Here is a 24,154-nt window from a genome sequence, read left to right as displayed (position 1 = left end):
GCGTGATGTGTATGTGCGTTCGTGTGTGTGTATGTGTGTCGGAGTCGTAAAGGCCGACTTGTTAAATCCCCTTTCAGGTCGGTGGTGTCAATAGGGTCGGCAGCAGCAAAAGACCGAGCAGGCGAAGCAGCTGCGAGAGTCAGGTGACCGGCGACGAGTTGTCGCTGCGCGAGATGACGCCTAGCAACGAAGAGAAGCCGCGAGTGATGAAGCTGGGCAAGAGAAACATAAAAGCCCAAGTGTGTGTCTTTCACAACGGCATATTTTTACAGCTTTTACACTTTAGCTATCGCGGGACTTTTTTTTTTTCAAGTATTGTATAAGAACTAACGAACGAGCAATGTTCGTTAGTTTTGTAAGACTTCTTACGATGGAAATTTTTTTCTATCTCAATCGACGTGTGATAACGTCGATGTTAATTATCTGTCAGCATTAATTTGAATCGTAGAGATCACGTAGTAATGATCAAAATGAATGATTGTAAGAGATTATTATAAGAGAGTTTATATTCCTTTGAAAGAGTAGAAGAATGCGTATCATAAGAGAGTTAGTATCATCTACTTTGTTAAAATGCTTAGCTTAGAACAGCTTTGCTGAAGTATTCAAAAATTTGTAGATATAAATTTGAAAATGATTTAATTGGGCCGTCAAAATAAATACGTATTGAATTAGTGCAAAAATCTTTATCCTCTTCAAAAACGGGACAAGATTTTCATACTCACCTAATAGAATGCTCAACAATGGTGACAAATGCTGCAAAAAGTTTTTCCATTCTAGCAATTAATTTGAACGTCCTATAAGTATTTTAAGAGCCCAACAAAATTATTTTCAGATGCGTATCTGGCTAAATTTTTAGATACTTCGGCAAAATCGTTTCTTTGGTATAGGTGAAGAGATTTCGCATGGAGACGAAGGCGGCGAAGACTTTGGGTATCATCGTCGGCGGCTTCATTATGTGCTGGCTGCCCTTCTTCACCATGTATCTGGTGCGCGCGTTCTGCCCGAATCACATCCATCCAACCGTCTTCAGCGTACTGTTCTGGCTAGGATACTGCAATTCCGCGATAAATCCGTGTATCTACGCCCTCTTCAGCAAGGACTTTCGCTTCGCTTTTAAGAGAATTCTCTGCTGCAAGTGCTCCTGCATACAACGCGCCAACACCCTGCGACGTGGCAGCGACGGCAGCCAATTGGCGATGAGGTCAGTATTAAAATTTGTATTACAAAGTTCTGCGCGTTCTGCGATTTATTTTTGCACGGTCTTATACGTTCTCGCGCCGTATAAAAGAAGTATTTGAGTCGGCGTTGCGATTTGTGTTACAAAGTGCGTGAAATGGCGTTGCATTTTGTAATATATTTTTACGTGATCGCGCCTTTCATAAAGGAGGAGATTAAAAGAACCAATTTTGTGTCCGTATTTTAAATTTAAGATTTATAGAACCAATCTCGTTCATATTTTGAATTTAAGATTTAAATTTAGAATACCTTGCCATACGTCAGTTTACGGTGTGTCTGTTTTTTATCTACCCGATTATTGTTCATATCCGTTGAACTAAACGCGAAAGACTTATTTTATACGGTCACATAAAAAAAATCTTTAAGTTTTATCATCGTTTTTTATGTATCGTAAACGATAATATATATCATAGAATTCTATATAAGGATCAATGTTTCTATCCGGTTATAAACGTATTTTTCCTGAATTGTAAAATGTGCAATCGTTTTTGTGACTCGGATTTAAGGGGATCTAAAATTTTTGTAGGGTTACACGAATAATTCAAATTTTAATCGAATTACGGCAGATTCAATTCGATTCGCACACCTCTGTCGAGTTAAAAAGTATGCTTTTGGATTTTATAGACCTCTAAGTTTCAATTAATTTGATAGAGAACGTTATAGCTCTCATAAGAAATCCGCGGAATGACGATCGCATCTCCCGGCGCGTCTCACGGGAACGATTCTGCGTGTGTCTCGTAGGAACGAGCGAAGCCCGAGCTATTCAATCCGTATGGCCCAGCACGGGACCTCCATCGACGACTCGGATCCGGATCCGTCGTTGGAGGCGACTCACTCGCAGAGCGAGTCCAGATGATTGTAGCGACACGTCCGAGCTAGCACGCAGCGCGTCACCTTCAATCCCCGATCCTCCAAAGCGAGGATATTTTCCTTCTGATGACGACGGTGCTCCGATGATGAGGGCCGCGCTCGACACGTCCTCCTCGCGGCCCGTACGCCATGATGACGACGACGACGACGACGACAACGACGACAACGAGTCGCGGCCGCCCCGACGCTTGGTGTCCCAACGTTCAAATCAGTTTCATCATTCTGCCATCGGACTGACGTCGCGTCAGCGTTTCGCGTAAATGAGACATTTGGTGAAGCTGAAACTCGCGCCCGGGCCCTATTCTCCGTCGCCGCCGCGAATGCACGAAATCGGATAACAGGCGGGTAACAGTCGAGTAACAAGCGACAAGTAACGTGCCACTCGCCTAACTTGTCTCGTTACTCTCTGTCGTTGAGTGGAGAAAAAAAAAACTTCCCGACTGCTTGGCTTGTCCACGTAATCTCGCTACAACGGTGGCTTTACGCCAGGTCAACAGCGATATAAGAGCCGGGCAGTTTCTTGAGTGAGGTGAGCAAATAATGTGCCTGCTCCCTCGCTAAATCGCGTGCGATCTCGCTGTAACGAGTTTGCACGGAGCGGTAAATCAAAAGTAGCGCGCTGACTGCTCTCCTCGCCTTACTGTCATCCATCGTAGAAAGCAGAAGGAAAGAAAAGAAAAGTAAAAAAGAGGACGCTGAACGATTTGCCTTTGCGCTGTAATTGCGGCGAGGTCGACGGAAACGGAGTGCCAGGTGGAGCGCCTTGCGACGCGCGCGTCTACTCGGAATTGGATTCTAGCGCGACAGGCCTGGAACGCGGCGTTTCATCCGCAGGAAACGTAGGAAAAAGGGAAGAAGACGAAAACCGATCTATACGGATCTCTTACACACGCGTTAATTTCTTCGCGAGAATCGTACACACGGCGCTTCGCTTCGATCTTTCGGGTTACACGAGGAGAGCTTCGCATGATTTGTCCCTCATAAACGACCGTCTTCTTACGTCCGGTATATGCAACAAGTCACAATTAATATGTTCGTGTGTCCCACGCAGATCACCGGAGGATGATCGGTCGTTTGCTAGATCTGGAGACGATGACACAGTTCAACAAAAAAACTGACTTTTTTAAATACCAGAATAAAACTCGTCATTTTCAATATAATAATTTGGATGCTAAAAACGCACATCTGCACGATTTCCAAATTATTTTATTGTGTTATGATTTTAAGAAATTTGCAGTTAAAAGAACTTTTTGTTAAAATTTAAACATAATTTAATTTTTATCAGCTGTACTAGTTTTACCATTTTAAATTTGTCAATTTTAGTATTAAATTCGTATTTAGTATTATAAAGACTTCTATATATAAATTTTTGAAAGTTATTTGATAAATCATTAATAATTTAATTCACAGTTTTTTCTCAACAGACCCCATATTTTAATTATAAATCATATTCAATCAAAATTTCCGTTTACATTATATAAATTGAATGTTTTAATAATGGATTTACTTTTGATTACAATATAAATTCTCCAACACATCACGCATTATAATTATAATACGACAAGGTACGTGATTTAGACCTCTTTCCAACTTTAATTGCAAATTTTTATAAATTGTGACATATTTGGTGAAAAAAAATTACAAATAATAACTAGTCCCATTTTGCTGATTTTCTTTTTGTTGTCGAACTGTGTAATCTCCGATAATTTCGAATAATATGTACGCAATCGGTGTACCTTCTTTCGTCATCTCGTAGTAGAGTGCACCGTTTTCGCGACGAGAGAAAATTAACGCCCCGCTCTTTCCGCTCTTTCACATGCAGCGCCGCCTTTTGCAATGTTATTTATTCGTATTTCGATACGGACTCGCGCAAGCGAATTACGCTACGTGTAGCTTCTAGTCCCCTAAGCCCTTCCCCGATTTCGCGGACGATCGGATCGACCGATCGACTAATTCGCTCTTGGTCGTCCGCGAGACGTGTCTGTGCGTACGTATTGCGCCACGCACTCGTCCCACGTCGCTGTCGGAGGATTTGCGCTCCGAAGGCTTGAGAATCGTCGCGAATCGTTCTCAAGCCCAGAAAGGAGAGGCAGATGTTGGACAATCGTCTCCTGTCCGACAGGCGAGCGACGTAGACTCCTCTCCTATGTACATACATATCGATATATCTATGTGTACGCAACAACACGCTAAGTATGTCGTTATATATCTTCTATATGATGAACCGATGTTCGCGTTCACGTTCGCATAAATCGGCGTTTCCCTCCCCCGTTTTCTTTCTCTCCCCATTATTCAATTCCTCTCCAGTCACCTTCTTTTTTTATCGTTCGAGCGACTCTTCGGAATGCATCTGGAATGAGATCGCAACTATTCGACGCCATTGAACCGTACGTTTCTTTTTATCCCACGTGTACGTACGGCAAACATTTGTACCGCGCGTGTAAAATGCGCATGTTTTACTTTGTTGTACAACGGAATAATATCGCGCGAATATTGCCGGACGAATATTGATACGTGAAAGAGTCAACGTCTCGTCCTCGCAGAAGAACTCTTTCTCGACCATTTTAGATGTCCTTTTCGCTGTCATAGCTTTGCGTAATTGTAACTCGATTCGGGGGCGGCGAGACGACCGATCGATTTAAAGAAAAGAAAAATGCGTGATTCATGTATTATGTGATATAAAATCGTATAAATAAGTAAAAAGATCGAATGGAAAATAAATATGTGAGTACGTATGAACACAGATCCGTCTTTTTTGCAATCCGCATTACACGTGCACGGAAGTTCAGCGACGCAGCACGGGTCCGTTTTACGGTACGTATTAAATCAATACCACTGAAAATTTAAAAAGGCGAAAGGACAACAAAATTCTTTGTTTTATTACGTCGTATAATTTTTCTAGTTATCTAAAAAAATATTATAAATGTACATATATATTTATATATGTCGCCGAAAGTTACCCTCTCGGTATAAAGGTAGTTTCTGTAATTATATGTGTAATTATCAGATAAGCCGTGGTGATTCCTTTTTATCTGCACGGTTTTGCTAAAGTTGTCTAAAAATTTAGCTAGATATGAATTTCAAAACAATTTTTTGTTGAAAAGTGTGTAAAAACTTTGAAATTACACTTTCCGACATTAAATGTTAAAACTATGCACTTTAAATTACTTTAAGTGACTTAAAAAATATTTATCATACAAACGAATCACAACCATATTTCTACAATTGAGCGTTTCGATTCAGTAATCATTTCATTTATGTTTCATCACATTTCCAATGTCTCCCTCGGGCTTGTAATTTGAGTCCCGTACAACTCGATCTGAATCTCCTCGACGCTTTTGCCCTTCGTCTCCGGCACCATCACAGAAACGAATATTGTTCCGATTAAATTTATCATGCCGAACGTGGCGAACGACGAGGAGATTCCCATGAGATTTACCATGTCCTGAAAGCATTTTGTCACCAGAAAAGCCAACATCCAGTTGCACGTCGCAGCGACAGCGCTCGCCACGTTCTTCACGTTGTTCGTGAACAACTCGCTGATCATCAACCACGGTATGGGACCGAAGCCGATGTTGAAAATGATGACGAATACTGCGAACGAGAGCAGAGGTACCCAAGAGAAGTTTGAGAGATCATGCGACTTCTGTAGAAACGTAAGAGAAGTCAATTTGATTAAGAAATTTCAATGTAGAAACGTGCAATACCAGATTAGCGTGCAGTTGAAAATTATTATTGGAGAATATTAATATTTTTAATTGAATATTCAGAGAATTGCAGATTTGCAATTAAGATTTAATTAATGTATGATTAATTTATCATCCTTTTACCTGGAAACGGAAATATCCCGACAACGTGAACATACAAACGGCCATCATTGACGCACTAATGAATAATAATAACTTTCTACCGGCGCGTTCGATTAAAACTTTCGAAAAGTAGGCGGCAATTATTTGTACGACACCAACGATTACTGACGACGTGGATGAATTCAGAATTGAACCCGCGTCATCGAATATCCTTTTCGCGTAGAATATCAGGCTATTAACACCAGAAAGTTGTTGGAAAAACATTAAACCTGGAAAAAAATAATTAATTAATTGAATTAAAATGCTAACACGATTTGACGTAATGTATGTGCATAAAAAATTAGAGAAAGTTAATAGAATAAACTGTAATTATTACGTAATGAAGGAATTTATTAAAACTTAAATAATTAACAATTACAAATTAAATTAAATATTTTCGTGTACCGAGTGTGATGTAGATCGCTTTTTTATAATTTCTCAAGTCATAAATAGTAGGCCTAGTCTCTCGCATCTCCGAGGCCTGAAGCTCGAGCCTGACCAGTTCCGTCTCGGTGACATAGCGAGCTCCCCTGAAGTGTTTTAGCACATCATTCGCCTTATTCTTGCGACCCTGCATGACCAGCCATACTGGCGATTCCGGCACGAATGGGAAGGAGATCAAAAGCAAAGCGGGCGTCATGGAACAAAGTATCGCGATGACGTGCAAGCTGTCGGTAAAAGCTGCAAACGTAAAATGTCGCCGTGCTTATCATTTCAGGAAAGTTGTTCCACAGTTGTGCGCTTGAATTTTATCTATTATTGCAAACGCCATCAAACATGTACATACAGTAATGTTCTTTATAATGATGTCTTCCTCTGATCCTGTACCATTTCACATAATGGTTTAGACGAGGAGCCTTGTTCACATGTTGCGAATTAAAATTAAACGAAGATGCGAACTTACTTACATATTTATTATGAACTAATGTAGTTTATAAATTTTTATGAAACTCTTAATTATCGACGTTAATTATTCTATATCAGTTTTATGTTAATTGGTTAATTTATAAAAAAGATACAGGCTGCAAAATTATAATCAGTGTTATATTTAAATTTAAATGTTTCTTTACCAGTAGCGTACGCGAAGAGAATTCCGGCGGTAATCTGTAATTGAAAAATGGTGCCAAGTAAACCCTTAATACTCTGCTGGGCAATCTCAGAAACATACATGGGAACAACGACGGATGCTGCACCGCATGCTGCTCCCGCAACAAACCGAGCCAGGAAAATCCTTTTGACGGAAAAACTTGATTACGTAAGAAGAAACGTAAGTAGAAAATCAATAAAGCCGCTACAGTAAAATCGCTATCGTTGGCTGGAAACGCAGCCAATGCAATTGATGGATAAAACATTCGTGACAGATTGCGGACTTTGATGAAAGATTTCGTTTATTATAATTATTTAGAATAACTAATTCCTTTTGTGCCAATTGCATTATTACTTAAATTAACTGTAAAAACGTTGAAAATTGAAGATTTGAATTAATTTATATTAGAATCAGTGTATTATTCATTGAATGATAGAGAATAGTCTGATTTTAATTCTGTACTTATAACTGTATTAATCAGTAATATATTATTTTTAAGTAATAGTATACTGATTTTAGGTATTAAAAACATCCTTCTCTTAATTGAAATTACTGAAAAACATTGAACAATTACTAATGATAATAATTAATAACATTATAAATTAGTAAAATTTTACTGATTCAGATTTAGCAATTGATTTATTAATTTTTTTGGCATAAGAAAATTTTTCAATATTTTTTTTACACAGAGAGAAATTTTTCTCTATATTTAACGTTTTTTTTTTATTTTTTTTTTTAAGAAAAAAGCTTAAGACCATTGAAATAGTCCGATCAAACAACTATTTACATCACAACCTGAACTTGTTCAATTTACAAATAATGTAATATAAATAATGTAAAATAATCTTAAAGTAAATCCTTGTCTGAAAAAATGGAATTTTTTTACTTAAAACCATTTTATTATAATATTCAAATAGTTTTATTATTTTAATAAAAGTTATTTTAATGAAGAAATTCTCTTATTGCTTCAATTAACTAATTTAGTTACATTCTAATTAAAAACAAGCCTTACATTCGACCGTAGTCGGATCTTTATGTTGATATTATGTATCTTTTCTTTGATGAACTTGTAAAAGTATATAAAATTATACAAGAAATATTAGCACGAAGATTCGACCGTGACCGAAAAAGACTCGTCTTTAATTAGTTATGTTTTTACATGTCAGTCTTTATTCTCTTATTACTAATTAATTATGTTTATTTATTGATATAACATATATTTACTTCTTAATATTAATTACTGATCTTGCTTATAAAAAACGTCATTTTACTTTAATAACATTACTTGTTTTGCAAAAACCATTATAAAAATATTACAATTAATATAAAATATTTTATAGACAAATGTTGAGAGATATCAAGTTACATGATTCTAATGAAGCAACATCGTTTGAAAAGTACTTATTTTTACAAAATAAAATTTTATCTAAAGGTATATTGTCTGTAAAGTAATATAAACAAAACAAATAAGAATAAGAATATAAAGTAACATTTTTCTCTGTATAGGAAAAAAGATACAAAAACATTTTACATGAGATATTTTTCAAGTCTTTTTGCATTTTTTACATCCTTTTCAAAACCGACGAACAGAATATTTCTAAATGCAGAATTAAATTTTCATTATTACTCACTAATCTGAATCAGTAAAATCTTACTGATTTACAGTGCTATATTTATAACTAATCATCAGTAATTATTTATTGTAAATTCAACTAGAGAGGTGTATTTTTACTGATAAGAATCAGTATATTATCGTTGAAGTATATACCACTCAACATAATTATTTCAGTACAGCATTGGTATATACCACTCAACATAATTATTTCAGTACAAATCGGTCTATTTACTATTCCTTTTCGGGGAATAAAACACTAATTCTAAATGAGAGAGTATTAAAGTAGATAACTGCGTAAAACCTGAAGCGAAACTTCATACCATATCTTACTCCGCGCGAATCCGATAATGTACCAGCAGGAAAATAAGAGCGCGGTTGTCGCCCAAATTGTCTTCTTCCGACCAAATCTATCTGCCAGCATTCCCGCCGGGATAACGGTGAGAATGGCACCGAGGGGTATTAAGGAAGAAATCCAGGAGCCTTCCTGATCGCTGACAGACATCGTGCCATTCGCATTGTAAAGTGGCAAAGCGGACGACGTCCATGACAAATACGTGCCGATCGAGAATGCGGCGAATGTCGCTAAAAGCAGTAACAGAAAGTAAATGTCAAGCGCATTTCATCCCATGAAATTCCCCTCTTGAGGTATATTCTATTTGATCTATCTCGAGAAATATTTTATCTTCGACAACGCGCTGTCCGGAGAATATTCTTCTTCCTCGCGTTACTCTTGATATTCTCCGTTCGGAGATATCCCACGGGCACGCAGCTACGCGAAGTTAAATTACAGTCAAGAGATGTCTATCGTGAGAGAGTTTTAACTAGAAAGAGAGACAAACTTTCGATTAAATTAAGAGACACGAAGATTAATGCCGACAATCGCGCGTGATAGTTCTCACTAGTTTTTCTCAAACTCCCTTTTTTTCCAAAGGCTCCCAAAAGACTACGAAAGGCGAGATTTACACGGATTTTTTTTCCTCTCTTTTTTTTTATGACCGTTAAAATCTCCGTCTCTCTAAAGCGCACGCGTTGAATTTATCAATTTTTCATCAGCTACCTCGCGTCTATTAAATATTCATGTGTAAATGTGCAGCCACATCTCAATATCGCGCGCGTTCGCGAGAGGATTAAGCGTCCGCCTACAAAACACTCACCCACGAGCACGCCCACGTATTGCGCGCATTTCGAAGTTGGCCGCTCGCACGACGATTCCTCGTCGTTTTGTGCAATTAAAGCCATTGTGCATTCACGGGAGAGAACTCCCGCGATCACTTTAGCCACTTAAAACACTTCGTGAAAACAAACGGTGCTCGCCAGTCGGTGCTCCGCATCGGCGCGCGGAAAGGGTTCGGCCGACAATGGTTGCGTTCAGCGACAAAAAAAAGCTTTGCAACTATTGTAAGATTCTTCGATACGATTGGTTCTTGGTCCTGATTCCTGTCGAATCTAACTGTATAAACCAATCGTATAAAAGAATTTTACAACAATGGCAAAACTGTTTTTTTTGCTGAACGCGGCCATTGAATTGATAAAATAAAGGAACGTGACGCGCGGTCCGTCGAACATCACAGACTGCCCGTCTTAATTCCTTTTGAGTTCTCTCGCTACGAAACTTATCAGAGCCAATACTGATATTGGTGATTCGATGTTGCAACTCCGGCGCTGACGTAATGATCAGAGTCGAGTTCCATCAGAATTTGTATGTAATTATCTACATTATTATGTCTTTATGTCTCTGTTTACGCGTCTCTCTTTCTTCCTCCCTCCTCTTTCTCTCTCTCTCTTCTAGAATCAAACAGTACAATGCGGATAAAGTTCATCTGCCTTCTATTCAAGCCGCGTTTATGTCGCTTTGAACACGCGGTGTTTCGCACGTTGGCATTCAACGCAGCCGCGCTTCCGCTTTCACGACGCGCTCGGCTGAGTCAAAACGCATAAGAGGTATGTTGTTTCTCGAATACAAGTGTATTATTTGATGCTTTCGCAAGAGCAGAGGTACCGAAACTTGATATTTCGATAATTTATTCCCGGAATATGACCGGAATCGTATCTCTACAACTGCATAATTTCTATATGTTTAAAAGACGATCCATTAGTACAATTCAATATTTGAAATTCGAAGATACAAGGAGCATTAAAAGAGAAAACGTAAATGTATTGCCTGCGAGTGAATATATTGGTGAAAATATACATTTGTTTATTGCGTTAACTAAGTAGTATTACTGCGATAAATTCTATATCTATAAATTAATTCTTTTCGTAGATATTAATTTAAAAAAAATTTTTTTAGTCAAAACTCGTTTCTTAAAATTACATCACTTTAATAATTTGCTATATTTTTCATTTATCTTAGTTTAGACTATAGTCACATTTATTAAAAAGTAAAACATAAGTGTAAAAATATAATTTTTTATAATGAAATAATTTATTTCTTTTAATAGGATAGTTACATTGCATTTGTAGTAAAGATATAAATACATAGAAATATTGTGCACGTCAAACTATAAATATACGTACAACTATTTTACTTATCTGTTAGATTTATTCATTTTACACAAAACTAATTGAAAGAGAAAGAAGAAACAGGATGTAAAAGAGGAAATATATAAAGATAATAGTAAAGATTGCTTTTTTAAATCTGTATTTATATAATATAATCAATAAGTGCAATGTACTAACAATTTTTTGAAAACATGAAACACCTCATTAACTTTCGCTCGTACTAAAGATAATAAAAGAAAAATGTTGACGGAACGTAAAATAATTTACCTGGCTGTGATCGCGCGATTGCACGCGAAGTAAATTTAATATTACAAAAAATATTAAAAAATAGTTAGAAAAATACTCGAATACAAATCAAGTCCGTTCCTTCGCGTTTCCGCGAGAACAATCGTTGAACAAACTCAAGAAGCATTCGCGTAATGTTTTCCTCAATCTCAAATCCCCGACACCGATACTTATTACGCGATGCAATACATTTCAATGCGAATTTCATGATGCTGGTATATCTTTTCGCTTCTTGGCTTCGAATAATTATCTTCAACAAAAGCAATAAAAATCCGTTAAATAAATACACCAGATGCGTGAATTTTCTTTTTTTTTGTTTTTTCGCTTTTTCCTCGAGTAAAATTTTTTTTCAAAATTTACAAAAATTTCGGTTTAAAAAACTCAACGACACGTTTTATTCTTCCACACGAGATTAATATCCGCTGACAAATTCAAAATTCAGGAAAGGAAACTGTGTACGGTATTAATGATTGATATATGACATCGCGTTTCAAAGACGAACGCTTTACGTCTTGTGGGATATTTTCTATGGCGCCAACATAATCATCACTTTGCTTCGGGCAGATTAGTTGCCATGACTCTGAATCCATTGTGATCGGCGATGTAATGCACCTGCTGAAGGATCCCGTTGGGATCGATGTAACTGTAGGCTCCTCTGGTGGTGCCGTCGAGCGACCTGGATTCGGTTTTGGCGCTCGAGTCCCCGGTGTAGCTGTAATCATATTGGCCCAGGGAATCCTGGGTGTGATGCAGCGAGCTGTGAAGGAATCTGAAAGGCACCACCGGAACTACGTACGGCGCAGGCAAGGCTAGTCGTTTTTGAATGCTGGCAAACGGCGTCACCTTCCTCAGATGTAAAGTGTTCTGATTAGACGTCCTTTCGTCGTCGAGAAGCGTGTTCTCCCTTAATGACGTCGGAGTAGATAATGACGAGGTGATGGTGGTGATAGGGCTCGAAGACGTGGGCGATACCTTCGAAAGGCTCGGATCCGGCTTGGGAACGTCGATTCTTTCCGCCTCCGATTTTGGTAACAGGAATGGATTGTTGGTACTCTAAAAAAAAATAGAATGAAAAAATTACTCAATTTTTCTTTTAACGTTGAATATGAATATACTTGGAATGTCAATTGGAATCGTTGTTCAAAATTTATATTAAATTACATAATAGTATGTAACACATATATGTTACTCTGTTGATCACATTCTATTTGAAGTAATTTATCTTTAATGATTACCACAGTTTTATTGAATAATTATAAAATGTAATACAGAAGAAAAGATTTATATACTTTTTATTTATTTTATATGTAACACAGAAAAATTTATTGGTGTAATTTTTATCGAAATATCGCTCGCTTTCTCACAGCACAAATTCCACAAGCAATCGCAGTGCTATAAATTTTCCATATATATATATAAGAAGGCGTGATATTCCCTTTTTACCATTGCGTTGCTTTTATTCGGGCAAACTTCGATTGGGATGTCTTACATACCTCTATCTCTCGCGTCTTCGAACTCGGGTCGGCTTTGCTGTCGCCGTCCGGCTGGATTTGGGCGAAGCTAAAGTACGACGGCAGAATCTTGTACGACAGAATGTTTCGATCCTGCAAATTGGCTTGATGCGACTTCTGCAATTCCTCGAGATGATTTCTCTTCGCTGCGGCCACCTCCGGTGTGTCCTGCGCAGTTCGCAGATCATCCCTGGGTGGTTGCGGCAGATTGCTCGCGCTGACTCTAAATCCGTTCTTATCGTCCGCCGTATACGAGACCGTTTGCAAAATTCCATTCGCATCAATGTAGGAATAGCCTGCGGGTACAAATAGAAATGATGTACTCTTCGATAAAGGTGCCATTGTGTCATCTAGGGAACGCTTGTTCGCGCGGAGGAAACGTATTTACATTGTAAATTTTTACAAACATGTATTCATGCAACTGTTACTAGTACACGTACTTATTCGCCGTAATTATCGCGGCTATTGATTAGTAAAATGGCATTAATGATAATACATAGATCTTCCTTTTGATGATTACGTATATATTCAAACAATTTCGATCCGCATTACATTACGCGTTGTACGCGTATCGTGAGTCATCAGATTGCAATCGAGAGAAAGAGAGAGAGAGAGAAAGCGAGAAAGAGAGAAGCGCAACCGCGCATTGTCATCGGAGGAAATTTGCAGGGACGAGCATGCGGCGCATGGGCGTCTTTCTTACGTCATACCGGCGAGCATCAGCGAAAGATTCACTCGCGGACGTAGGCCGGTAATGCAGACTCTTGTAACACACTTCGCAAAAGAATGCATTCCATTTATGCACTTGCGGCACGCGCATTAGATCACGAGTCAACGTGACAGGCATTGCCATTCGTTCAAGATAAATTTCATTTTACGTTTACATAAAGCGTTCCAGCTTTGCGCGACTGGTCTTCATCGATGACGAGCTCTCTCATTAAAATGCCAAAATATATTAAATTAAAATTAAAAGAAAACCTCACCGCCCTGCGTGACTCCATTTAAGGTAGTTTCCGCTTTGGCGTGATGCGGCCCCGTGAAGGAATATTGATAAGATCCCGATCCATCCTGTATGTGGTACTGTCTTAACGGCGAAAGAGCCGGTATTGGACTCAGCCAAACATTGGCGATCGGCAAAGCGATGGTTCGTCCGATGACGAGGCTGCACAAAATTGTCTGTAGGCAGAGAAATATGACAACCATTGACTATAATTATTGAATTATTACCTGCGCGTGCTAAGCATGCAGCCTCAATTGAAAACACGGTAAGTCCGTATTTTCAGTTAAGGCCGAAAAATTATCAATCGTGAAGCTGATCCATCTATTTCTGAATTAAAATTTTTATCTGTACACAGAACAGTTTTTCTCAGTCAAAAATTTTATTTAGATACGAGTCTGAAAATGAATATTTATCGGGCCATTAAAATAATTATATAAAAGTTCAATGATGATAAATACTGTAAAAGATTTTAACAAATTCTAACAACCAGTCTTAATTATTTTGATGGTCCAACAAAAAATTACTTCTAGATTTGTATTTAATTAATTCTTAGATTTACCTTAGCAAAACCTTTCTTTACGTGTAAATTTTTATATCGATTTATGACGCGAGCCCGCATCATGAATATATTAACAAAATCCTGTCATTGGCGATTATCTCAATGTTTAGTGTAAACAAAACTGTACCAATTGCATCAATTCATTAATTATAAATTCCGAAAATTTACATTGTTACAGGAATTATCAGAAATCACTTATAGCTAGAATGAAGAGTATGCGATATCAGTTTAACGCGTTTATTCTAAACGACGTTTGTCTTAAGCGTCGCGTTCCGCAAACGAGATGTGTCAGCGAGCAGTTGCGTTTATTAACCAATTAATTAAATGGCTGTGCATCAGCTGCAACAGCCACGCAAGCGTGAGGCTACTATCATTACACGGCAGGCATAATTTTCCACATCAGAGATATTACCATTTAGGGAAGCGTATGCGCGCGTTAACCGGTTACGCGATCTTCCAAGTAGTATAAATCTTCATCGATCACGTGGAACGGCAGCTGCATTTGTTATGATGTTTCTTTCGCCAAAACAAATGCATTCCTTTCCTGCATTCCTCGAATTGCGAGCGACGAATTCAAGACTTCGACCGCCGCGGCGGCGGTGAACAACCGCAACTGTATCGCGCGGTTTCGTCGAATCGATAGTTATTACCAAGAGGCACCGAGCGTTAGTCCATGCTCGTCGATTTGAAATGGTAACTGGAGTAATTGTCGTACCGATATAGATTCCGCCTCTTGAAATACGCTTAATTGAATGGTCGTGAAATCGATGCAGCCGCGAATGTGTGTCGCGAACGCGAGCGTGTCTCTCTCCCCCGGAAGATTTCCCCGCTACTCGGTAAATTAATTGTTCGAAACTTTTGTTCCATCTCGGCCCTCGTTTGTCATAAGACACGGGGGTAGAACGCCAAAGGTTTATACCCTGTATCACAAAGTGTGCTGGACGACGGTCCAGAATTGAGTTACAGACGTCCGCAAGAGCCTGCAAACTATCTTGAGATTAATTGCAAGGTAATCAACGGCGACATGACGAAAAGCGAGAGAAACTCGGAAGAAACGCGAGCATGCTAAATGCATATATAAGTTATACACTTAATCGCGACTGGTCTGATTGTAACGGCGAGCGTAAGAGTGCAATTTAACGTCGGAGAAACTGAAAGTAAAAAATTCACTCACGAGTATCATGATCATCCCAGGGTTGGATCAGGCCGTCGCTCGGTCGTGGCTAGCGGATCGGGCCCCTCGATCGCGGCTTTCCTTCTTTTTCTCGCTCGCCTAGGATAACCCCGGTGTGAGAGTCGGCTAACGGATGTGAGAGTGTAAGCTCTCGGTCGCATCCTCTTATATAGGATCCCCGGTGTGGACCTGCCGCGCACTTACGGTGGTTCCCCACCTGGCGTCGCGCGCGACCAAGTCCTATGGGGAGGAAGGGCACAAGATCGGGCGAGGAAGGGCCGCGCTCGCACAATCGTGGGGGCCCCGAAGAGGTTGCCCGTCGTTCGTTGCCCACGGTCGCAAATCACCCCGCGCTCGATTTCCACGCCGATAAATCAACGTTTATTGGTCTCGCGTACGAACCGTCGATCTTGGGCGCATTCCGCGCCCCCGTGGTATAACAAGAGGATGCGTGCGCGAGCGCAATAATGCGCGCGACGAAATTGGTAATTGATCCGCACGCAGGCCGGATTTTATAAATCCCGTCGTCCCTTTGCCGGCGGGTATCGAGTAGATTTTATTCGTCAGCTGTCGATATCGCTTAAGTGAACGCGTAAATTATTCTACGTGACAGACGCGGAGATCGGATTTTAAATTTATCCGGACATCCGCCTCTTATCTCGGAATCTCTTCGGAGCCAATTTCTCGTAACAGAGGCATTAGGGAATTAGTATGCAGAGATTTTCTCGCGTAGATGAATTATCTGCATTATTAATACTGTTAGCGTTACGCCTTCCTAAAACAATTTATCCGACTTACCTAAACTAAACAGGTTTTCCGAACGTTATTCAAGATAAATGTTTCGCTGAAACTTGATCACTGCTGATAATGCGTTAAATCCGCTTAACAGTTTGTTATATCATTGTTAATAATACCACGTTACTTGTTATCGAAGACGTACGCATAATTAATCCGGCCTATCTCCCTCTCTCACGCGAGTAATCTTCATTACCTTTAAATTGCATTGTCGCTAGTCAGGACGCATTCCTCAACAACGATCGAAATAAGCTGCACCGTAAATGCTGAAACAACTAAAGAGCATGTTATTACGAGCTGCATAATGACATGAGGGGGGGGGGGGCAAACGATGAACGGAGGTTTTGCACATACCCATGCAAATACAGCTATTGCACAGTATTACAAGGACTTAAACGAAGCCGGAGATAAATCTCTGCCGAGACAAGCAGGTCGTTCTCTCTTTAAATCATATTATCGTATTCAAATTCTAAATTATTTTTGCTCCATAAATGATAATTAGTCTACACTCGAAATAAATAATATCCCATAAAAAAAATTACATTTGTTTGCAAAGAAACTGACAAGTAATAATAATCCCTTTTGATTTGTCAGTTCTCGACTTTATCGCGACGCGAAACGCTTTGGAAAATATGAAAAAGGTGTTTGTCGAAATATTATAAATTTGGTTACGCGTCTAATGCGACTTGCGCGATTTGTGCGCGGCGGAGCCTTCGGCAACGCGTGGAGATCGAAACGCAAATAATTGATCCTCGGAAAAATAGTGAAGCATAAAACTCGGTAAGAGAAACTAAAGTAAAATAAAATGAAATTTTACAAAAATAGACAACAAACGCGAAATGCAATTAGCGAGCGGCGAAAATAAAACGATCTTGACGGTGCGGCGAAAGGTCCGCGTCCTTTTAGGGAAGGTCCGGGACGGCCGCAGGGCCTCCGGCGTCTCTTCGCGCCGCCGATCGCATAAATAATGCCCGGCCACGGATTTACGGCCGGCTCGCTTAATCCGACGATGTAAGGGAACGATATGAACGTAATGAGTTCATCAATTTCGACGGAATTACTCACGTGCCTGCGCAACAAGTCGCCGCCGCGCCGGCGGGGGAGGACTCTCTCTCTCTCTCTCTCTCTCTCTCTCTCTCTCTCTCTCTCTCTCTCTCTCTCTCTTTCATTGGTGATATGCAGACACGTGGGCGATACTGCGTTGGTTTTGACATTGGTACTAAACGGGTACCCTCTCACTCTCTTTCTCCTCCTCGTCTTCTCTCTCTTTCTTTCTCTTTCTCTTTCGTCCCGCATTAAATGGCTCTCGTAGAGCCGACTATCTAACCGCGCGGCACCAATGCGATGCAATGTGATGCCGTTGAGAAATGCAACGAGAAGGCACCGCCGTGCAATGGTGATGCTAAATCAACCCCCCCTGTGGAGCAAAAACAATGGCAACTATCAATTCCGTTGGTATGCAACGAGAGAAAGAAAGGGGCATCTAATATCAACGTAATCGGTTTTAAAGTACCAAATACTAATACAGTTTTTGTGCCGGAATGAATTACATTGTGGTATACTTTCTAGAATTCTCTCACACCAAAATTTCTCACGAATAACTACAAATCTTTGAAATATTTAACAAATTGCTATTATTTTTACTTATTAATAATCCTTGATTGTCAGTTTTTTTAAATTAAATGTATTTTCAGAATTTTTATAAATTTTCGAAATCTTACAAAAAATATATAAATTGTAATAATCTTATTATGGGCCAATTTCATCAATTAGACCAATTGACAGTCAAAGTTATCAGGGCGGTCAACAGATGTGAATATGTATGTTCTTGTCATTCTTAATGTTAAAGTATTCACATCCATTGGTCGTCCTGATAACTTTGACCGTCGATTAGTCTAAATATATTTTCAGATTTCTTATGATTTTTGCTTTTTAAATTTTTATAGAAAATTCATTAAAAAATACAATGTCCACGAAACAGAATCTTTGAAAAAATATAATAATTAATATTTATCATATACATTTACATAATAATCATATATAATAATTTCTTTAATCTAGTAGCTTCTGAGATAGCTTCTATTCGAGCTATTTGAAGACACGAGCATTGCAATCTGCTCTCACGGCTTCGGAATTCACGTCCTCGTATTACTGTCCAGTTCCTCGCGGAGCTGGAAACATTGTCACTGCCGGCATAAGTTTCCCACCGTCGGGGAGGATTTCGATGCATGCACGGGGCAACTAATCCGCGTCACACTAATCGCAGCTGGAGTTCCCGCAGTCTAATTATCGCGGGTTTATTCCTACTTCGAGGAGAGCGAACATTCGATCCTACTCGGTCGCACGCGACGTCTTTATTGCAACGACTCGTATTATTCCGCTCGTAAAACTCTTTTCCCGGAACAACGCACAAAGATCGTCGCGTCCCATAACGGATTCCTCCCTTTTCTCTTCCCTCTTCCCAATTCTTTTATCCGTCTGTTGTTACAAGACGCGGTAATAGAATTGAAAAAACCTGTCGACTGATTCGGCGTGGCGAGCGTACGGCATCATAAAAAAATCTGTAACTCGAAATTGCTTCGCAGCCTCGTAAAAGCGTCGCGTAAATAATTCCTCATAACGTAATAAGGTACAGCGATCGACCGGTTTGTTACCTATCGCAAACCGTATGTATTCCTGAAGCGATAGAAATATTAAATAAGTTGAGAGAGAAATGAAGCTGCTGCAACTTTGCGCTGGATACATTTTATAAGATACAGTAGCACGATTATCGCCTATTAAAGAAATAAGAGACTGGAAATTGAAAAAATTACTTTTCTTAAATGAAAAATTACAAAAATTTCTATATTTTAAATTAAATACGAATAGTTATTTATTTCATTATCTTTATCTAGTTTTTATCATAAAACTTAATGAAATAATAATAATAATAATTAATATAGGCAGATACTTAACATTGAGAAAATGTAATAATCGTACATATTGATATATGTATAGAGAGAAAGGTATAAAATTATAAAATTGATTTATAGAGGTTTCTCATAATATTTTAATAATGCTATTCTCATGGGTAATTTTAAAGCAGAAGTTCCACTTGGCGATCGATATTCGAGCATTAATTTTACCTACAGCGAGAATGAGGTTTAAGTATACAGCTCTGTATACGCAAAGTGTCCGACTGCTACTAAATACGCAATGTCTGCCGAACATTACGACATTTATGGTACTCTTGTTTTGCCGATTACTTACGTGCGAATTATGCTTCTCGCGGCGTTTAATGTTTTGCTTCTCGATGATACGGCGATGCAAGTACATTTCTCGAACCTCAAGAAAGTCTGTTTCTTTTTTTTTTTCTTTAGCCTTGTCGAGATTGCTGTAAAAAGAACTCGATATCTTCCGCACTTCATCTTCTTCGCCGCATGATTTTGATACAGCGACACGCCACAGTCGATGCGACCGTATATCTTACACACGTAATGTTATTCCCACGTGCGGGACGCGTCTATAGGACATTCGGTTTCGCCTTTTACGGTAGGACGAATTTTTCTTGCGTATCAATCTCGAAGGTTATTGACTTCCTCTTATATAGTGGTGTTTAAAAATATTTTTCGTTAAATTTTTTGTAATAACAATTATAATTATATACGTATAGAAATGTGAATGATGTGAAATATTATACGTAGAGGCAAAAGTATTACTGAAAATTGCACCTCAAAAAGGTGAAGAATTATGATAATACTTACAAGCCTAATGTAATTAAAATAATAAAATAATGATATGTAGCGTATGCAGAAACTGGAGGTCATGTAAAAGATATAATTCCTAAAAAATGAGATAAAATTTTATTGAATTAATAAAATTTTTATAAACTTTATTTACTGAATATTTTCAGTTTTGTTTTTAAAAATGTCGAACATGACTGTATAATTAAACTGTGTAATTGGAACAGCTAACCTACGATGTTTTAATGCTCGCTGTATATTTTAATATCTACACTTGAAATTTATTTTTTAATTAATATCTTTGTAACAATTTTTTAAATCTTTTTTTACAATGTACGCGTCAAATTTGTTGCTATATTTTTCTTTAATTTATCAAAATCTATCTTTATTGAACAAACAATGGACGAAATAACCATTTATTTTGTGGTATTAGCAAAGTTAGAAATATGGGTGGAAAAAAAGGTTCATCGATGAACATTTCGCGTCCATTCAGCCTTTTTCGCTCTCAGGTACATACGCATCGACGCGATATATCATTTGTCATCTTTTTTTTTATTTTGCAGCACTGTAAATTCTTGGTATAACCATAACCATCGCACGTTTCCGTGCCATTTTTTTTTATTAATGCGTCGAGAGTTTGCACGATTGTATAAGTGAATTCAGATATCTTTCAGGTGGGTATCATCAGTTCGTGCATCACTGCACGCCATGACAAGAAAGCGACGCCAGTTCTGATCTGGGCGAGACGCACGTCGCGCGAGCGACATCGAATACAAATAGCGCCGACGTTTCGCCCCCATCACCCTTCGCATCAGTAAAGTAAGGCTGTCTCGCGCTACCTGATTTACGAGCGCACCGTCTGCATAAAACCCTCCCCGGCCGGTTTGAATAACTGCAGTATCTTCGCGTTATTCGCGCATCGCTCGGCGAGGCCCGATTTTGAGAACTGAATAATTCCAACGATGAATAATTAGCGACGAGCGTAATTCCGCTTACTCGACGACGTGGTTTGCGAATCATTCACAAGACGAGATATACGTATACCAACGCGATACGATGTAGCGTGGTTTCTCTGATAAATGTGTGATAAACTTCTTTCCATGTCGGTGCAGTGACATAAAAAGCAAAGTGCGATCGCATCTTTTGCCAGGCAAAATCAAATCAGGCTTCTGGTATTAGAAATCGCACGCACGCACGCACGATTTTTACCGTCGAAAATTTTGCGTAGGCAATTATAAAAGGCCGATAAATAATATGCTAATTAGCCAGCGTGCTATACACACGGCGATAAACGCAGAGACGTGGCCCTCGGACGCGAGCGTGAATCACGATCGTTGGCCGCGAGCGTGTACTACAAGGAGGAACTAACGTCCGATCGAAGATTACGGGGACTAACTAACGATTCCATTTGCTGATTGCCCGGTCATTCTGGCTACTCCGGGCCGCTTTTATCGGCTTGCCTCCCACGAGAGAGGAGGCCTTAACGCGCGCGCACGTACGCCGATAAGCGCGTTGCAAGGTTGCGCGCGTGCTCGCCGCGATCAATTAAGATCGATCGATACTTTAATATTCCGTCGTGGTGCGTGAAACTATCCCCGATTGGACTCCGCTTGGAATCCCGTATCAGTCTCCCGTGGCTGGAAGTAGTTCGTTATCTTCAGCGTTAGCGTTAGGTGTTTATCGCGGCCATTTGTCATTAAGGAGGGCGATCCTTTCGGGCGTATACAGAAGCGCGAATGCAAGGGACGTCGGAGGTATTTTAAAAATATTTCTTCTCAATTCTACATTAATTAAATGTAATATATCAATTTATACAATGAAATATATTATATAATTAATCGTTTCCTTTTTTTATAAAAAATTCTTCTTTTAATTTAATGTTACTGATATCAGTATTCTTTTGAGAAAACGTTTATGGTAGAGTCTACTCGCCTACTCCTACTTTTATTGCGAGCAATAATAAAGTTTCATTACCGCGCGGCACCATCATTCTCCGTGGAACCGACGTAAAACATCAACGGTCATCGTGGAGCTCGCGGCTCAGAGCCGTATAATTACTGTCCAGAGCAGATAACCGACGAGATTCCTGAAATTTTCGTACTCTAGATAAGCAAAAACGGATCACACATAGATCATGACGTGAGATTGCCTCGTGGAAGGCGCACGTAAGATTAATTCTCTCGTATCTCCGGCGTATCGTGGGGTTTGACTCGCAGAAATTGCAGCGTGCGCAGAAACGTTTCCTCTTTCCGTCCCCATTATCGCGATGCTCCGACTATTTTTGTACGAATAATATAAAAAACCGCGCGCGAATATACACCGAATTCACCGAACAACTCGAGTCGATACTTCGGTTAATTGAAGCAACCTATCAGATAAGATTAAAACCCTTAGACTACTATAAGTAAACCCTTCCTAATTTCATTTTAACATAATTTATCTTATTCTAAAATTTTATTGATTTCTTTTAATCGTATTAGGATTCGATTTGTGTTCAAAAGAAATCCTAAAACAATTACTGACATTTTTTAATCAAAACTCTATCTTTACTAAAAAATGAATGTAATTACTACAATTTGACTATTTATAGTTATTTTCGGTATCAACTACATATTTATTGTTGATTTAATCATAAAAATTATATACCTATAATTATCTATTACTTATTATTAAGTAGATTACGCATTCTGATTCTAATTAAACGTATCAATAATTTGTTTTTAAATCCTCTTAAATACTTCCGAAATTTTACATTAATTAATCATAATGATATATTAATATGTTTAAGTATAAACTGGTATAAATATTTTCATCTCTCTCCTATTTCAAAACTTTTCTTTTTAATTAATATTACTAATAATGATACTGTTAGCTACTGCTTTCCTCTCAAGAACGTTGTGCGTGACAGATTCATGCGCTCATTGATTTAGATTCGTTTGGCTTGCTCACCGAGAGGCTTTGAGAGCGATGCAAGTTTATGTTACGCGGAATGCGTCTATTTCGGGTGAACGCACGCGGAAACGCAATCTCGGGCGTAAACATCTCGCGTGACGCGAATGATCGCGGTAGGTACGTACGTACACGCGCGGCCGAGTGTCTCGGAAATCATTATCCGAGACGGTTTATCGGGCGCGGGCCATCCGAGCGCGAGCGCGGCCCGCCCTCGGTAACGTATGCGCGGCCTTTATCGGTGCGAATGCCTACGTGCGCTATACGTACGCGCGCTGGACGTTTCTATTATCGCAAGTGTGAATCGTCACGTCTTCCCACCTTCGCCCGTTGCGTTAAACCTCGACCTCCGCCGGAAGAGACGAACCCAATAAACGCGTTGCTCGAAATTTTCGAAAACGAAAATTAGAAAGGATCGTTTCGGCAAGTCGGACTTTTGCGCTGTCCATTCGACAAGGAAGGAGAGTTCTCCGGTTCTCCCGCTTATTCCGTAACGTATTCAACGTGATACGTGATTTCCAACGTAGCTGTAATATATTTCTTGTAATCTAATATGTGTATGTTTTACGGGCACTCCTGCTAGATAATGCCCGCTCTAAAACTCCGATCCAGATATCGGCTCGTTGTTCCGAATGAGACGGGATACCTGAGGGTATCCTGAGGGACAAAGTATAACCCCGGCGGGTTTACGGCAATTCCACATTTCTGCATCGCGAACCGCGCGAACCACATTTATCTCCTCGCTGGCCTCGCCCGATAGAAGTATCGGAACCGCGCGTGATTTACGGCGGCCGTTATTATTTCGCATTTACCGCACACCCCCGCGCGCTGCGGATACACCATCACGCGGGCCGCGGAAAAGGGGAAAGTATACGGCGTTTTATTAAGGCTAATACGAAGGGCGACTACAACGGGGGTTCGACAATAAAGGAATATTACTAGGTAATATCCGGACGCACAATCTACGGAGCGCTTTCAGCGGCCTTCTCGCGGGCCATCCG

General features: G+C 39.4%; 3 protein-coding genes across 16 annotated transcripts in view; 1 reads left to right on the top strand and 2 right to left on the bottom strand.

Annotated features, from left to right (window-relative positions):
- LOC105830738 (octopamine receptor Oamb) overlaps positions 1-4,754 on the top strand; it is a 121,077-nt gene extending 116,323 nt beyond the window's left edge. For all 13 annotated transcript variants that reach the window (XM_036283601.1, XM_036283594.1, XM_036283589.1 and 10 more), the window contains 3 exons: positions 78-239; positions 888-1,201; positions 1,978-4,754. In XM_036283601.1, the coding sequence (XP_036139494.1) occupies positions 78-239; positions 888-1,201; positions 1,978-2,092 (591 nt within the window). In that variant the 3' untranslated portion in view covers positions 2,093-4,754. The remainder of the gene's footprint in view (positions 1-77; positions 240-887; positions 1,202-1,977) is intronic.
- LOC105830743 (facilitated trehalose transporter Tret1) lies at positions 2,496-10,969 on the bottom strand. Its single transcript, XM_012670267.3, has 6 exons — positions 9,811-10,969; positions 8,977-9,238; positions 7,025-7,185; positions 6,360-6,635; positions 5,937-6,184; positions 2,496-5,752 (listed from the first exon to the last, which is right to left on the bottom strand). The coding sequence occupies exons 1-6, from the start codon at positions 9,893-9,895 to the stop codon at positions 5,372-5,374; spliced, it is 1,413 nt and encodes a 470-aa protein (XP_012525721.2). The 5' UTR covers positions 9,896-10,969; the 3' UTR covers positions 2,496-5,371.
- A 90-nt stretch (positions 10,970-11,059) lies between these two features.
- Positions 11,060-18,101, bottom strand: LOC105830744. Of its 2 annotated transcripts, XM_012670269.3 has the most exons (4): positions 15,688-18,101; positions 13,938-14,130; positions 12,937-13,250; positions 11,060-12,496 (listed from the first exon to the last, which is right to left on the bottom strand). In XM_012670269.3, exons 1-4 carry the CDS (start codon positions 15,700-15,702, stop codon positions 11,990-11,992), a joined length of 1,029 nt encoding a protein of 342 aa, XP_012525723.1. In that variant the 5' UTR covers positions 15,703-18,101; the 3' UTR covers positions 11,060-11,989. The 2 variants fall into 2 exon arrangements, with proteins under 2 accessions (XP_012525723.1, XP_036139559.1); XM_036283666.1 differs by lacking the exon at positions 15,688-18,101 and having other exon boundaries at positions 13,938-14,397.
- Between the last annotated feature and the right edge of the window lie 6,053 nt (positions 18,102-24,154).

The sequence above is a fragment of the Monomorium pharaonis genome, chromosome 1, assembly GCF_013373865.1.
Source record: "Monomorium pharaonis isolate MP-MQ-018 chromosome 1, ASM1337386v2, whole genome shotgun sequence".
NCBI lineage: Eukaryota > Metazoa > Arthropoda > Insecta > Hymenoptera > Formicidae > Monomorium > Monomorium pharaonis.
This window is presented reverse-complemented; position numbering and strand designations above follow the sequence as displayed.